The 16,360-nt window shown below is 45.2% G+C and overlaps 1 protein-coding gene across 10 annotated transcripts in view; it reads left to right on the forward strand.

Annotated features, from left to right (window-relative positions):
• Positions 1-201: 201 nt before the first annotated feature.
• The window catches only part of BCL11A (BCL11 transcription factor A), a gene marked incomplete at both ends in the record, with an annotated part of 96,952 nt that continues 80,793 nt past the window's right edge, over positions 202-16,360 (forward strand). For 9 of the 10 annotated variants that reach the window (XM_084235778.1, XM_084235785.1, XM_084235780.1 and 6 more), the window contains 2 exons: positions 202-256; positions 6,956-7,285. In XM_084235778.1, coding sequence (XP_084091904.1) covers positions 202-256; positions 6,956-7,285 — 385 coding nt within the window. Of the gene's footprint in view, positions 257-6,955; positions 7,286-16,360 lie in introns of those variants that run through there. The other variant, XM_084235783.1, reaches the window with a different exon arrangement.

Below are 16,360 nucleotides of genomic sequence, written 5' to 3' on the forward strand. Positions count from 1 at the left end.
AAAAAAAAAAAAAGCCATGACGGCTCTCCCACAATTCATCTTCCCTGCGCCATCTTTGTATTATTTCTAATTTATTTTGGATGTCAAAAGGCACTGATGAAGATATTTTCTCTGGAGTCTCCTTCTTTCTAACCCGGCTCTCCCGATGTGAACCGAGCCGTCGTCCGCCCGCCGCCGCCGCCGCCCGCCCCGCAGCCCACCATGTCTCGCCGCAAGCAAGGCAAACCCCAGCACTTAAGCAAACGGGAATTCTCGCGTAAGTAACCCAATAATAGTAATAATAATTATTAATAATCACGAGAGCGCGCAGGACGAGAAGCAAGAGCGAGGGGGGAAAGAGGGGTGTGTGCATGCATTTAATTTTTTTTTTTCCAGGAGAAAAACCTATAGTAGGGATAAAAGAGATTAAAGGGAAAACAAACCCTCATCCCATCCCGAGCCATAGGCTTGTGTACACTTTTGGGATAGCATATACCTTTTAATTTTACAAATTTCTGACTTCTGTTTCCTGCTCTCCGGTGCTTTATTTCGCTTTTCAAAAAGGAATGCAATGATTTCCCTTTCAATTTTGCAAAATAATGAACAATGCTAAGGATGTGAACAACTCTCCGGCAAGCCTAGGGGAGCAAGCTGGTGGAGAAAGGGGGGCTGCTTTTACTCTTCCTAGAAAAAGGGGGGGGGGTGCACAGTCCAAACCTGAAAAACAATTCCCTGGGAGAAGAGAGGTGAGGCTGGCCCTCGGACACCAGCGCGCCCGGCCAAGTGCGCCCCGGAGGAAAGTATCACCTCCACGGCAGTGGGAAAGTGGGGCTGTGGGAGGGTCCGGGGCGCTCCCGAGTGCGGGGTCCGGAGAGGGGCGGCCGCGGCCGGGGAGAGCGGGACGGCGGGGCAGGACGCGAGGCGCGGCCGGCGCTGCCGCCTTTTGTTCCGGCCCGAGGTGGCCGTGTGTCCCGCTGCCTTTTGTGCCGGCTCCGCGCGGGCCTCGGCTCCGCCGCCGCCGAGGGCAGGAGCCAGGGCCGGGGGCGCGCGGCGAGGGAGGGCGGGCGCGGGGCCGCCGGCGCCGGGCTCCCCGCGGCCGACCCCTCCCGGCCGGACTCGGTGGAGGCGAGAAGACGCGCAAAATGAAATGGAATGAAATAAACAAGACAAGAAAATGTGAGATGTCTTTCCCACCACTGAAGTCCAGCGCTCCGCGGGCGCTTTTCCGCCTCGCTCTCCCCTTCGGGTCCCCTCCCCCCGGCGACACCCTCGCCGTCTCTAATAGTGGGGGGAAATGCAACCCCCTCCTTCCCCAAAAACCCCTTAGTTGCAAACTTAGAGCGCCGGCGGCTCGGAGAGGGAGCGAGGAACTCCCTCCTCTTACTATTTTTTGGAAGATTTTCAAAAAAAGTGGAAGTGGATTTTGATTGGGAAAAATCTCGTGTCTGAATGTTTACAAGCACCGCGTGTGCGGGAGCCTCCTGCCAACAAACAGGCGCAGGGCCGGGCGCCGCGCGGCGGGCCGGGAGCGGGCGGCGGCGGCCGCCGTGCCTGGTCCGGGCCCCGCCGGGCCGCGCTGCGCCCCCGCCCCGCCCGGGATCGCCCACCCGGCGCCGGCCGCGCGCCCGCCCGCCCGCGGCGCTGCGACTCCGCGCCCGCCGGACCCGGGGCTGCTCCTCGCCCCAGCACAATGCCCAGCCCGCCTCCCGCCAGCGCGGCCGCGGGGAGAAGCTCGACTTTCCAAGGCATTTTTATTTTGCAAAGCAACTGAGAAAGCGCGTTCTGCCTGCCCTCCCCCTCTCTTCCCCGGACGTTCCTGGCGCGCGGCGCGGGGCCGTGGGGAGGGCACCACGTGTGCTCCCTGCCCCCTCCGCGCCCCGCCGGCCACGAGCACCCCGCGCTAGAGCGCGGCCGGGCGGGTGGGGGACGCGGGGGTGGCTCTGGGGGCTGTGCGGGTGGACCGCGGAGAGCCTGTGTTTTGGGAGTGCTGGGTCTCTGGGACTCCGCACGCTGTACCCCCGAGCTCTCCCGGCCTCCAGCCCGGCCTGGGGTGCTGCTGTGTCCTTGAGACTCTGTGTACGGGGCGGCCAGCAGGATGCTCCCGGGAAGGCGGGCGGTGGGCACTTCCGAAAGTTTAGTCGCAAGGTGAAGAAAGGCTCGGGAAGGCCCACGTCCCTTCCTCTCCTCACTCTCGACTCTTATTTTAATTTTTGATGCAATTTTAAATAGCCACCTATACCAAGTTCTGCTTTTTTTTTTTAAGGGGGGGTAGGTGCGCTCAGGGAATCGAATTTTTCTCTGGGCCCTGGAACTTGTCACACATTCTGAAGCTCCCCCGCCCCGGCACGTCGCGGGCCCTCCCCCTCCCCACCCCCGCGCCTCCCTCCCCCGCCGCTCTCCCCCGCCCCTCCTCCCCCGGCGGCGCCGGATGCGGAGCAGACGCGGCGCGCGGCGGTGTGAAGTTACGGCGCGGCAGGTACCCGCGGGAAGCAAGGGCCGCGTTCGCAGGACTCGGGAAAGCCGGGCCCCTCTTCGCAAGGGCGCGCCGGGGGCCCCGAGGGCTGACCGAGGCGAGCGTGCAGTCGGGGCTGCTCCCAGCCCCCCCCCCCTCGGGGCCCATCCCGGGACCCTGCTGGCCGGCTGGGTCCCCCACCCCCCACCCCCTTAATCCTCGGCTAAGGTACCCACTTGGAAGGGATGCGTCTTTCTCGTTTTCTGGGTGCGCAGAGGGGGCGGGAGCCATCCGGTCCTCAGGAACAACCCCCCCCCCCGCCCCTCCTCCGCTTCTTGAGCTGCGCGAGCCGCTCGGTCGCTAGGAGGCAGCGCGAGATCGAGAAAGCCCAGCGAACTTGAACCTGCGCCGGAGCCTCCCCGCCCCCAGCCCTGCGTTTCTCGGCCGTGGAGGGACGAGCTTTGCGAAGGTGGGGGCGGGGGAAACGGACGGTTAGGGAGAATTCCTGCCCCCCCCCAGCACCCCCAATGTCTTTGTTCTTCATTTTGACTTAAAAATGCTCCTGGCTAGGTCTTCGGAGAGGAGCCCCGGCGCGCGGCGGCACCCCGCGCCCGGCGCGGAGCCGGCTGCAGTTCTCGCTTTCTTACCGGGCGGGCATTTCTGGCGGGGAGGAAAGGCGAAGGTGCCCGCGCCCCGTCGGGCCAGGCCGAGGCCGGGCCCCGGCTAGTTGGCACTTGGTCTCCGGGCGCACGTCCACCCTCTCACCGAGCGCCAAGCGGGGCCCCGGCGGCGGCGGCGGGCTCGCCGGCTCCTCCGCGCCCGACCCCTGCGCCCCCGCCTTCTGCAGCCCGCGCCGCGGAGCCCGAAATCACAACAATAGTAATAGTTATCATCATCATGATGCGGGCGAGCAGCGTCATTAATAATGAATAACTGCAGCCGCCACCGCGCTGCGCACGCCGGTGCCGGGAATTGCGGGAGAAACGCGTTTGTGGCGAGCGCCCAAAGTAAGAAGTGCGGGTCTGTGGACACAGAATGAATTTCTGGACCGGCGCTTGAGGTGTGTGCGATGGTATCGAGGCTGCACCAGAAGAGCCTCAAGAGTTTTCCAAACCTCACTTTCCATTTCACTGGCGGGCTGGCCCGGGGAGCCGCAGTCCCCCTGCGGCCGGGCCGGGCTTGCGTGCAGGCGGCAGTCGGGGGCCCCTGGCTGCCCTCTGCCTCCCGGCCCCGGGCCCCGAGGCTCCGCAGCCGGGGCTGCACGTGTTTGCAGCGAGAGCGGCCTGAGCCTGCAGCCAGCACGCTGCTCGCTTTGTGCCTCACAGTCCCCGCGCCCAACTTTCTGCACACCCCGCCCCCGTCGGGCCCCCTGCCCCGAGCCTGTTGCCCCTGCCCGCTTTTGTTTCTTTGCTTTTCCTTTCTGCATTTCAACCTCGGTCTGCTTCCTTACCCAGTTAAGACAATCAAAGGGAAGGACTTGGAAAGCGAACTTGAAGGCAGAGCCCCTTTTCCTCCTCCCCCTCCCCCAGCAGCCCACGTTTCCCCAGATCCTTCCCTACATTTCTTCTAAGGTTTTTTTTTTTTTTTTTTTTAAATATATTCCTTTGCAACTGCATGGAGAGGAAAGAGATCTCAGCCAGTCGCTGGGGCATTGAGACGTTCAAGTCTGCCTTGCTGTTTGAACGCAAAAGCATTTTATTTTCTATTTTCTCTCTTCCCTCGTAGAGAATTCTCGGCTAATTATTATGATTATTTGCCTACTCCCTTCTACTTCAATCCTGGACTCCCCGCTTTGTAGTCGAAGCTTAGGCCGGAGCTTAGAAACCGTGGTATTGTGGGGGCCAAGAGGATGAAGTTGAATTGAGGGAGGGGGTGAAAAGGCTGAGGTTAGGAATGTTTTTAGGGAAAGGAATTTGCATTAAAATACAGAGAAATTATCAGATACCCAGAAAGGAAATGTTGATTGCCACTGAGAAAAGATGTCAATGCAAATCAGTAGACTACACCAAGAGAATTGTATTTTCATATTTTCTTTGTGCCCCACTCTGTCTGATTTTTAATAATATAACAGGAATAATAAGAACACGTTTTGGTGTTTCTCTGACCATCTCTAGCCAAATGTTTTGCAAGGGGCCCGATGTTAAACGTATTTCATACATTAGGATATAATTCTTGTTAATTAGCAATAATTTACGTTAAGAGCATAGAAAATGTTGAGGTTACAGGTTTTATATCTGTACATTTGATCATCTTGTTATTTTCAAGAACTTTGCCTCCTATAAAATTAATTAGGTGAAATGTGGAGGTGTAATCAGCAACCTCTGAATTACCACTTCATTTCCTGGTTTTGATTGTAAATCAGTTCAGTCACTACATTTAGAAGACTTTAACCAAGTATGTTTTGTACCGCATTACCTTTTAACTATTTGATACCTAGGAGAATATTTCCTTTTTCTCCTAAATAATCCTACTTTTCAGGAATGTGTCAGGTCTTGGGAATAAGAAATGAATTTTAACAGTGGGATTTAAATTTTTTTTTTTTTGCAAAGGCTCTGCTTACTAATTTTAATAAAAAAATTATTTTTATGAGTCTTTCTTTAATCTGTAAACCTCAGAACATGCTATTAGTGTTGGACAAAAAAAAAAAAGCCCCATTTGTCAATGTGTACTTAAAAATCCTAATTCAAATAGCAGGGATCTTGGAGAAAGACTTCCCTATTCGGTTCCTCACTTGGTAAAAATGAAAGCAAATGTAGGAGAAAAATGAAAAAGGTGTAATGCAAAAGCACTTCCGTTTGTCTTTTATTTGAAAAGTATGCATGAGTATTCTGTATTTATCTTTTGGTCAGTATGTTGGGCAAAGTGCTTACCTTGCTGTCTTTATTAGTAGGAATATAACCTTCATATTCCTGTGGTGACCTTATGTTAAATTAGGAGGAGTACCAGAGGCTAGAAATTATGACATGTCCTACTTGAGCACAGGTGCAGCTAGGCAGGGCTCTCTCAATATTATTTCACCCAGCACATCTGGGAGTTACTCCAGATCTTCCCCCTCAATATTCAGCCTGGGTAGGGTTGAAATAAATTTAACCTGAGTTCACTGGATTTTTGCACTTTATCAAAATCTGTTCCAATATTCTACACTCAAATTAAAATCTATTTTTTGATTCTCTGTGGCTTTAAGTTCATTAAATGTGAAATTGGCAGCTTGCTAAAGAAGGTCAGACTGATTAACTGTTTAAGACTTGTACATTTTCTGCTTCAGTTTTATTAACTGGCAGCATCCTGAATGTGTTTTGTATTTTGTGATTTTTTTTTTTTTATAGAGTAAGTATAAGGCTGTAAGTTACCAACTCTTTTCCTCCTTAGGAAGGTTAAAAAATGATAGAAGCTGTTTAAATAGATGCTGGAGTATTTTGGTGTAAAGTTAGAAAAAAAAGGAAGCAGGAATGACAGACATATCTACCTTGTTATACCATCGCTGGTGATTATGTGTGCAGAAATAGTCTCATAATGAAGCGTTTTGGAGCTCATTCAGAAAATTAGTCAACTTTGACAACATTAGGCGAAGTATTTCAAGTCTAAAGAAAGGACTTCTCAGCCCTGTTCTGAAATGTGGCATTTGCTTGACCATTCTGATTTTTATGTGATGGGGGCCACCGAGTGCAAACATGTTTAGAATATTTTAGGCATTCCTTTCTTCAGAATGAAAAAATGACTAATTGGCTTATTTTCTTAAGTACTCAAAAGTATCCCATTTAGCTAATGTGTCTGAGAAGACTTGCCAGTGAATTTGGTATTTCTTTGATTTTGTGGCACTGCTGAGAGTGAGATCAGAAAGATTTTTGGCAGTGTGAATTATGCTGCGTTATGATTATTATTTAGATCCGTTTCACAGGTGAATGCAGTCGTTTTTTTATTACGACGGTGTAAATGTGGCACATTTTCTGTGTGATGTAGTAGCTTTCTAATTTATGAAGCTCTGTCTCTGTGTACTTATGAGCATATACATTTACACACAAAGGATCTGTGTGTGTTTGTCCACCTCTCCTTTTATTTATTTATTTTTTTGGCACAATAGACAACTTAGTCTATAAGAAAAAAAAGAAGTAAATTTAGTTTCACTCAATATTTTTGCCATGGGAGGGGGGTAGTTATTATTTAACTGTAAAGCTTTCTTTTTGTCTGTGTTAACTATTTATTTGAGTCACATTCTTTCTAAAGTCACAAACCAGATACAGTTGTATTGTGGGGTGTGCATGTGTGGGTTTTTTTGGAGTTATGCAAGTCTGACAGTTTTCTTTAAATATATGATGATCTGCCTCATGGATAAATTTTGCTTTCTTGTTGATGATTTCCACATCCTTGTGCATTTTAGATGCTCATGTTTTCTGGGCATTATGTAGAGGAGCCTAGAAACACTTTACATAATGTGGTGGGATGGGATGAGGCTGAGAATATATTTCCCCCTTTTCTCTCCTCCCTGGATCTCTAATAATTGTGCTTTTGTTTCTCTAACCACAGCCGAACCTCTTGAAGCCATTCTTACAGATGATGAACCAGACCACGGCCCTTTGGGAGCTCCAGAAGGGGACCATGACCTCCTCACGTGTGGGCAGTGCCAGATGAACTTCCCATTGGGGGACATTCTTATTTTTATCGAGCACAAACGGAAACAATGCAATGGCAGCCTCTGCTTAGAAAAAGCTGTGGATAAGCCACCTTCCCCTTCACCAATCGAGATGAAAAAAGCATCCAATCCTGTGGAGGTTGGCATCCAGGTCACGCCAGAGGATGACGATTGTTTATCAACGTCATCTAGAGGAATTTGCCCCAAACAGGAACACATAGCAGGTAAATGAGAAGCAAGGAGAAAAGCTGTTTGCATGTTTTCTTTTCATTTTCAGAGGCGCTGTAGCCAAGCACTAAGGAATGGTGAAGTGCTTTCTGTATTTCTCCATGTGACTGTCCATGCCAGCCCTGTAATGTTAAAATAATCATTCCTATTGCTTATGTCCAGAACACAAATAAATATTTTCCACTTCACTGAGTCAGATGTAGGTGGAATAGGTACACACACCTGGTACCCTCTCTCTGGATCTGCCGATTCTGAATTTCTTTCCTTTTTACTTCCCTCCTTGTTTTTAAGTGTTGAACCTTATTACTACACCTAGTTCAGTTTCCAGTGTCCATATCCAGCCTTGATGACAAATCCGAGGCAGAGTGGCCACAGAGGCATTTATAGTTGGGCCAGTGACCTGTTGGAGGCAGAATACCTGGTCAGGTCTCCCTAGCAGTGCAGTTAGTTCTAAAGACTTCTGTGAGCTAGGGTACGTTGGGGGGCTGCAGGGCACTTTGGAGGGGGTGGAAAGAGTTAACTGAGCGTCAGGACTAGCCTTGGATCCATATTGGCTGTCAGCCCGTATGGGGCTGTAATTAAACACAGCCCCGTGGTGGGATGACACCGTGACCTTGACTTTAAGATGCCATTTTCGACTGGCCAGGCCAGAGTAGAGAGGGCAGTTGCTGAAGCGCACAGACATGCTTACTCGAAAAGTTTAAGGGCATGTTGGAAATTTCAAAAGGTTGGTTTGACAGGAACGGCTGCTCCCTGCAGCCTGCCTCCTCAGCTAAATGATAAATGCTTCTCTGTGCTCTCTCTTGTCTCTGATGTGGTTTTGACAGATGTATCTTGATTTTGTTTGTGGTTTACACAACCACATGTCACCCTTACAAATGTCCAGTCCAGACTTCCACTGTTTCTGCTATGACACAATGTAAAATTTCTTTTGGAAAAATAAATCCACGTATTCAACAGCTCCTCTTCCTTTGGTTAATTTTAGCGGAGGTAGCTAGGCGTGTGCTTTTCTCAGTAGCTCAAGGGAAAAGGAATTAAAGGCTAACAGAGGGACTTAAATCCCTACACTGAGGGATAAACAGCAAAACTGCATAGTGGCCCTTAAAGCATTTTTTTTTTTTGTACTGAAACAACATAACAGAAAGTGAATGCAGATTCTGTGGTAACAAAAACCCAGTATCCCTGTGGGTGGATCCCTTTCCTCTGTTTCCCCTGCCCCCTCCCCCAGATACAGAAGGTTTGTTCAGTTTTAGACAGTGCGGATATTCAATTGATTCACTGAAACTAGTCTCTCCGACCTAGTTTGACCACCAGGTTGAACTGTAATAGGTTAGTGGTCCAGAGGGGATCGAATGTCATATTGTTTCTCCTCTTCCCCTCTGGAATTTTGATCATTATCAAACGTGGCATTTTCTTTCTTTTTTAAATGCTCCCTGCAATAACACTTACTTTGCCTTTAGTGAAATGAGATCTCTGCTACCAGGGAAGCTTCATTTACAAAATCTTTTTCTCAAATCTACCATCTTTAGCTTAAGTGACATGTAGTTTAAGGTTTTATCTCCTCACTCCCTCCACCTCCCACCCCTATCCCGCCACACCTCCCAGTAGGATATGGCAATGACCATTTCCATGTGCTGTTTTGTGACTTGAAGGAAAATGAACAGAAGTGTAAGGCATGATTAATGAAGCAAGAGCAAGCGGAAGGGGATTTGTCGTCTTCGGAGATCCAAAGCCTTTCTAAATCACCAAATATGGAGTAACACTTGCGTGATGTAACATCGTATTTACATATTGAGCTGCTCGTTTTAAAGACAAAACACAGTGTCTGTCAAGCAAGAATTAAAACCACACTTCTTACTGAGGTCCCAGATAGGTTATTCAGTCTCAGATTAACTAGCTCAAAAATTCTGTGCCTCTGTACTTAGAAAAGGAATGTAAAAACTGGGGGGAAGGCTCTATATATAGTTAAGACTTTTTACTATCACGGTTGTGAATCTATGTAGGAAAAGAAAAGATATTTTGCTTAACTCGCTGGTTGTCATAAAGCTTCTATTATTGTATATATTTTCAGAACTACTGCAATAGCAGAGCCCAGAGAAGCCAGAGTAAAAAAAGCAAGTTTGAAGTGTTCTATAGGACTAATACTAAATAATTCTACTAAGATTAGAAGATATCCAAGGTAGCTAAGATATTCAGTGGGTGCACAGGTGCTAACACCCAGGTGAGGTAAACCTTGCATGCATGAATAATTAGAGAGTCTTGATTCCTTTCATTGTGTTTAATCACCTGTTCCTACCCTGGAATTGGTTGAACATAAATAGCCTGGTCACATCTCAAAGCGAGATGTCAGTAACTAGAATCACGACTTCTCATGATTCACAGTAATGAATTAAGAGATTCCTATGGTGAAATTAACATTCTACCATTACACATAAATTAAGATGCACTGGCTCTCAGGTGCCTCTGGAGCTAAGTTCTGGAAGTCGGCTGTGTACTCCCAGCCTTTTCTCTCAAGCACGTCTTCACAATTCCATGTCTGCTTTTCTTTTTGTGTTAAGGAAGGAAACAATAAAAGCAATCATTCAGTAGATATTTGAATTGTGTCACAAAAAGAAAGGAGAAGCAATTCTCTGTATTAGGAATGAGCTATATTGATGAATCTCTGAAAGAGTATGTTTGGCAACCACATAAAGGTAGTCATTTAAGTGTGCTATGTAGGAAAGACTTTATTAAAGTGATGTAAGTTGGATTTGAGCTAACTGTGTGCTCTGTGCCATTCTGTAGGCAGGAAGCAGGAATAAAACAGTGACAGATCTTCTTCCTGAGATAAATGCAGCTTTGGATTTAGGGCTTTCAAATAAGAGAATAAGGTAGAGTTCTTTAAGTGTTCAATAAACTGGTATGCATTTTGACTGCATATAGGCTTCTCTAAACTGAGCATTTTTTAGAAAAGATGATTTTTACCTGGCAAATAGATGGGTTTGCGTCTAGTACTTCACCCATGGCCACGTGGTAACACCACACATAGACGTTGGGCAGGTGGCTTTTTCTCCCCCCACTTAATTCAAATACTCAAAATATTGTATGGCTGTGATGTATTGAGACCACGGAAATAGAATTAATTGAACTGGAAGTGAGCAGGTTATTTCGTGTGGGGCACAGTTCATCAATTTGTGTGTCAGATTCACCATCACATTAGCAGCAGCCTTTGCCTGGCAGGCTGGGCTTCTAAGAGGAGTTTGGTTTTATTTCCTAGTCACACATTTTATGATGGGGAAAGAGTCGCTGAAGATTAGTGAATATGAAACTGCCTGTTCACTTATAGGAAAGGCCGAAAAATACTATCCCACAGTGTCAGATCTGAGGTTTGGGGTATTGCATATAGAAATCTTTAAATTAGTGTTGGGCTGTCATAAAGTTATTTGCTTTTTGAAAGAGTGAGAGGAAATATGACAAGTCCTATCAAGTGTAGTAAAGTGTACTACAACTGTTATATAATTTTTTTCTCCTTAAAATCAAGAACATAGACTTTTATATTAGGATTTTAAAATTTATTTGCCTAGACAGTACATTCATATCTAGATAATAATATGTAAGACAGTCTAATGGAGGGGGAAATACTAATGCAAAACAGAAAGACAGTTGCATGTTTTTTAAAGGTAAATCAAGTATAACTCCATTTCAGAATTTAGAAAATCAGCTTGCTTTCTCTTTTTTTGTACCCGTTCTAATTCTTTCCTGGCTCAGGCTGAACTGGAGGATGTATTTGTATACCTTATAGTATAATTGTAAATGAGACTATAAATTATAGCATGCTATTATGACTACTTATTTTTCATTTCTCTTTATTTGTGTGATTCTGAATAAAAACTACTGACTTCTGAAGTGGATTTTTAGCATGGCAGTTAAAAAGCAACAAACAACCACCACCACCATTCCCCACCCCCCATATACTGGTGAATGTTTTATTTACCTTTAGAATCCAGAGAACAGAGAATATTGTTTCCTCATAAATACCTAGGATTTTCATAGGGAGCCTATGCCTGTCAGCCTACCCAGAGGCTCATGTTCATGAGACTGGGAGCCCTATGTACAAGCTGTATTTGTAAATAAGACAGAGAAAGGTTGTGAACTGGCAGCTTGGATGTTTTGTCAAAGTACAATGTCAGAGAAACTCTTTCTAAGACAAATTGTAAATAGAACTGTCACAGTGATTGCATGATTGAGCCGCAGAAGTGTCTTACAATTGTTGGCATTGTCAGAGGAGTTTTGAAAGCTTAATTAAACACAGTGGCCCGCATGGCTGCTAAATTTACTCCGGGAAGCCAAAAAGAAAAAACCCCTAAAATGTGGACGATCCCAAAGATCCCAAAGTTCTTTAGACATTACCCTTTCTGTGACACAGAAAAGATGCATTGTGCATTTTTCCTAGTTGTCTTTTATAAATAATAGTTTTGAGAATAGGTCCACGTGATATGAAGATCATCCTGTGTGTGATGTGGAGATTGTGTTAGTTTTTCTGTCTCCTGCTGTTACAGACAGTTAATGTAAAAATGGCCTTTTATTGGAAACACAAATATGTATTCACTTCAAGAACAGGAGCAGAGGGGGAAAGTTTCCCTCCCATTCTCTGTGTTCGTTCTGTGAAAGCTAAAAAAAAAAAAAAACAAAAAAAAAAAAACCCAGTGCTGTGATTTCTTAAATCACCCTATTCCTTGTTGTGTTGCAAGTTGTACATTTTACTTTAAAGGATCTGAAATCTGTTTTGCACACCTTTCTCCTGGTGAATGTGGCATTTAATTGTGGAGCTACCCATGGGTTGAAAAAGGCAACTGCGTTTAGAAATGAGCAGGCAGTGTCAGGACCGGGAACCTTAGGCTCAGGGAAGAGGGGAGTTGGATGCATGTTAATGGCACATTTTAGAGTCCTGGAAAATCATTAATTTCACACTGCAGCCTCAGTGTAGTTTGGTTAATGTGGGAGGACTAAATTGGAGGATGTAACAAACGTGCAGATCCTAGACAGGCATTTTTCAGCATTTTGTGATTTCTTAGTAAAAAGGTTTAATAAAGGAGACTAGGTGAATGGTGACTTCACACACTGTCCAGTGAGAAAGCAAGAAACTTTGCCTTTCTTTGGGGGATAAATATGAAATTTAACCAAGAAGCACAGCTAGGGAGATGCATGGCGATTGCGTCATTAGATGTTAATTTAATCTACTTTGGTTGCTCTGTTCACACCCTTTATTGCACAAAGAAATCATTTGACAAAATTTACCCCAAGCCTAAGTCTGTTTTTACATACAGTAGTACCAGCTTTGTGCAATAAAAAGCACTTAGCATCAAGCTGGACCCAGCCTGGCACTTTGCCACTTTTTTAGCAAGAGATTTAATCACCAAGGATCTTTAGTACCTTTCTGCTTGTTCAGATTTCATTTGGGTCATGGTTATGTCAGCAGTGTTGTTATTACAAGGATTTAAAAAAAAAAGATTTGAACTTAGTGCCCATTTTTAACATTATCTCAAATCAAGCCGGTTTTTATTTTATGTGTCAATTTGGAGGACATTAATAAAGTTCATAAAATATGTTCAGACTATGAAATCTAATGGATAATGGCTATTTATTTGTAATAAATAGTATTTTTATTTGTAATACAAAGAGAACATTGGCCATCTCATCCCACCTTCTTCTGTCCTTGCCTCCTCCCCAGGTAAACAGGCATCTTTAGACTGCTTCTCTCCTTCACTTGTAGGGTGGAGAGCACTGGCCAATATCAGTAAATTTACCTTTGTAATTTGCCATGTAGTTTTTACAACAATGACCTAATTAATTTGAGCACGAACCATATTATTGCTACTGGAGTCATTTTCTGTCACAAACTTAATTTCCAGGAAATGTAACCTGACGAATAAGAATGCTTTAGCTCTCCACATGTGCTCCTAGAAACCAAAGGCAGATTTAAAATAATAATAAAAAAAAAAGCCAGCATTATTAAAGCCAGTGTGCTTGATGCCAAACGCAATTGGAAGCCAGTAAACATCAGACTGTATTTCTAATCAGTTTTAGAATGTAACGTATTCCATGTTGGGTTTGCTGGAATTTGTCTCCCTGCTTTTTACTGGCCAGCTGCACTCCCTATGCATTTTTAAAACATTTCAGCAAAGGCTTTTGCTGTTCTTAGCAGGGTTTAGTAACTTGGGGTCTATTTCTGAGCTCATTCGTCATTCTGTGATGGCATTGAGTTAGGTTGGCAAGGGAAGGATTTGAGGCATGGGGGGTGCTGAGGTCACTTCTGACCCCAGCAGGGAATAGGTGAGCTTCATTTGCCTTTACAATAGGCGCAGAGTTACTGCACCTTGGAGGGGCTCTCAGGTGCCGCTCAGATGGGCGCATGTAAAATGCCCTGTCAGATGCGGAGCTGGAATATTAATGCTTCTTCCACCACTGCACCATAATAAAGCTGTACACAGCAAGCTTAATATGCAGCTAGTCTGGGGAATTGTGTAAACTTAGATAGCCCAGTGTGAAAGACAGCGATGTAAAAATGCTCGATATGCCACAGTTTCCATTCTTGTTCTCCTTTGATCTATAGCAAAATGAAAACATCATCCTTTCCTCCTTTGGAGTTGTCTCCCCAACTCTGCCACCTCCCAATCCACCACCAGAATTTTTTACATGTGCTGGTATGGAGAAATGCGACATAATTTGTTTCATATGGTTAATTACAGGCGCTTGAATATTTAAGATTTTAAATAGCCACAGTTCCAGCTTTTCCTGTTAAAAGTATGTGATTTGAACAAAGGGAGTACAGTGTAAATATTTGTGGTGATTTGCAACACCCCCCTCTCCCCATTAAACACACATACTCTCTCTCTCTCTCTCTCTCTCTCTCTCTCTCTCTCTCACATGCTGACTTAAAGGACTTCTGTATCTTCATTTGTACTTTTTTTTTAAAACAACTCTCAACTGGAACTCCATTAAAATATTTTACCATTATTTTTGAGTCCACTGTTGCTTGAGGTTTTAAAGAGGGTTTTTATAATGTGTTCATTTAACAGAATCAACAGCTGTCAGAACCAGTTGTGGTAAATCCACAAAACGTACAAAGAAAAATACACACATTTCCTGAAACAAAACACTTGGAAAAATAAGCTGCCAAGAACTGGCAAATGAGAAGTTTGCAGACTGGGAACCGGAGTGTTTCATCTCTGGGTTCACCCTGGAGACTGATGTGAGCGGATCTGATGCAATTCCCCTGGAAGGTTTACCTGGACAGGTTGCTGTCTGAGGCAACGCTCGTGCACAGGAGCTCGGCTGGCCTCTGCTCGCTCCCTCATCTGCTCCTCTTTTTTTCTCTTTTGAACCTTTAGATAGATGAAATACCGAGTTCTTAGAGTGCTAAACAACAAATTATATCCACTGAAGGTGAGATGATCAGGTTTAAGCTTCCTGTAAAAGAGGCGAGAAGGCGCTGGCACACCCTTTCCCAGGTAGGGTTGGCAGCCTGTTACTCAGGATGGAATCGGCCTCGCCAGGGAATCCCCAGTGGGAGCATGGAACAGGCATGCTGATGAAGGGGATACCTGGGGACCTTTGGTCACTGACAAAGAGTTTCTGTTTGTATCTTCACTGTTGTTAGCATTCGTGATGAACAATTACACCTACAATTTGATCTGAGTGTTAGATAGTGGTGAGTCCTCTGATTAAAAACTCCCATTAAAATGAAGAATGGAATTATTGTGAAACCCGCAAAGGTGCTTTCAGAAAGAACACAGGTGCTGTTGCGTAGCCCCTCCCCCTTCCTCTGTTCTTTTTGAACTTTATGAAAAACACCAACCTCCTGCTAAGCATCAAGACATCTAAATTTATATTCATCATTTTCTTGATATGTAATGACGCATAAAAAAGCTGCAAGAAAAATCACATCTGTTAATTTTTAGGGAAATAAGGTGCAGCTTGGGGACTTACTTTGGCTGTCGAGCAGTGGACGACATGCCAGGTCTGATCTTTCACTTTCTGAAAGGGGGAATTTCTCTTTGGGTCCCACCACCACCATCACCACCACCACCACCAAGCCTGAAGCTTTCTCTTCACCCACTCAGGGGACACCAGGATCCCATGATATAGTTACACATAGGGGCAGCTCACAATGAGTCATTTACTGCTCATGTTACTCCCCCTACCCCCAGTCTTTGAGTTCACAGTTAAAACAATGCATTAACCAATGTTAAATTCTAAATCTCATGAGTTTCTCTCTCCGACTCCATCCCACCCAAAGATTAAAAAAGGAAAATTATTCTTTTACATTCAAAAGTGAACATTGGCTACTGAAGAATGATTTAAAGGCTGAGAAAATTTTCATAATAAATCGTAACCTTCTCATGTTGTGTTTTTGTTATGTTAAGGGGAAATAATCAATAAGGAAAAATTTAATTCTGATAAAGATACTCTTGGATCTTTGAAAACAACTGCTGTCCTTTTAACTAAAACATTTGAGCAGCTTCAAAGACTATGTATTTCTTCTGATCTTGGAGCTGTGTGACTGGTAGCAAGAAAGAAAAAAAAAATCTTATTCTACATACAAGTGGATTGCTTAACAAGTCTGCACAGACACGTACTTGTTTGTACAATAGAGATAAAAATTCCTGTATAAAAATAATTCAGCTGCTGACAGCAGGCATTGTTGTTGGACCTGTCTTTTGTGCTTGTCCCAGCTCTGAGCCCCCTCCCCCCCTATCTGCTTGGGGCAGCTTGCTGCCTGCAGACTCCTGACCAAAAGTTAATTGCTGTGTATTAAATATACAGGTATTATATCTATAGAGGAAAATCTCAAGCCTTCCTATATACCGTCCACTGTACTTTCTGATGTGATGGCAGCACTGCCAGCAGGAGGGTGGCGGGCAAAGCTCTAATAAGGAAAATGACTCGAAGGCAGTTAGGGGAAATTTGGCCTTCAAGTCCCATTTGCTCTGCAGTGTAGCATCGGTTTCTAAACTTTTGTTTTTAATCTAATTCTGATTTACTCTGTCACATCCCATATCAACCCTCATTGAACTCTACTCATGTAGAGT

The sequence above is a fragment of the Talpa europaea genome, assembly GCF_964194135.1.
Source record: "Talpa europaea genome assembly, chromosome: 6".
Lineage (NCBI taxonomy): Eukaryota > Metazoa > Chordata > Mammalia > Eulipotyphla > Talpidae > Talpa > Talpa europaea.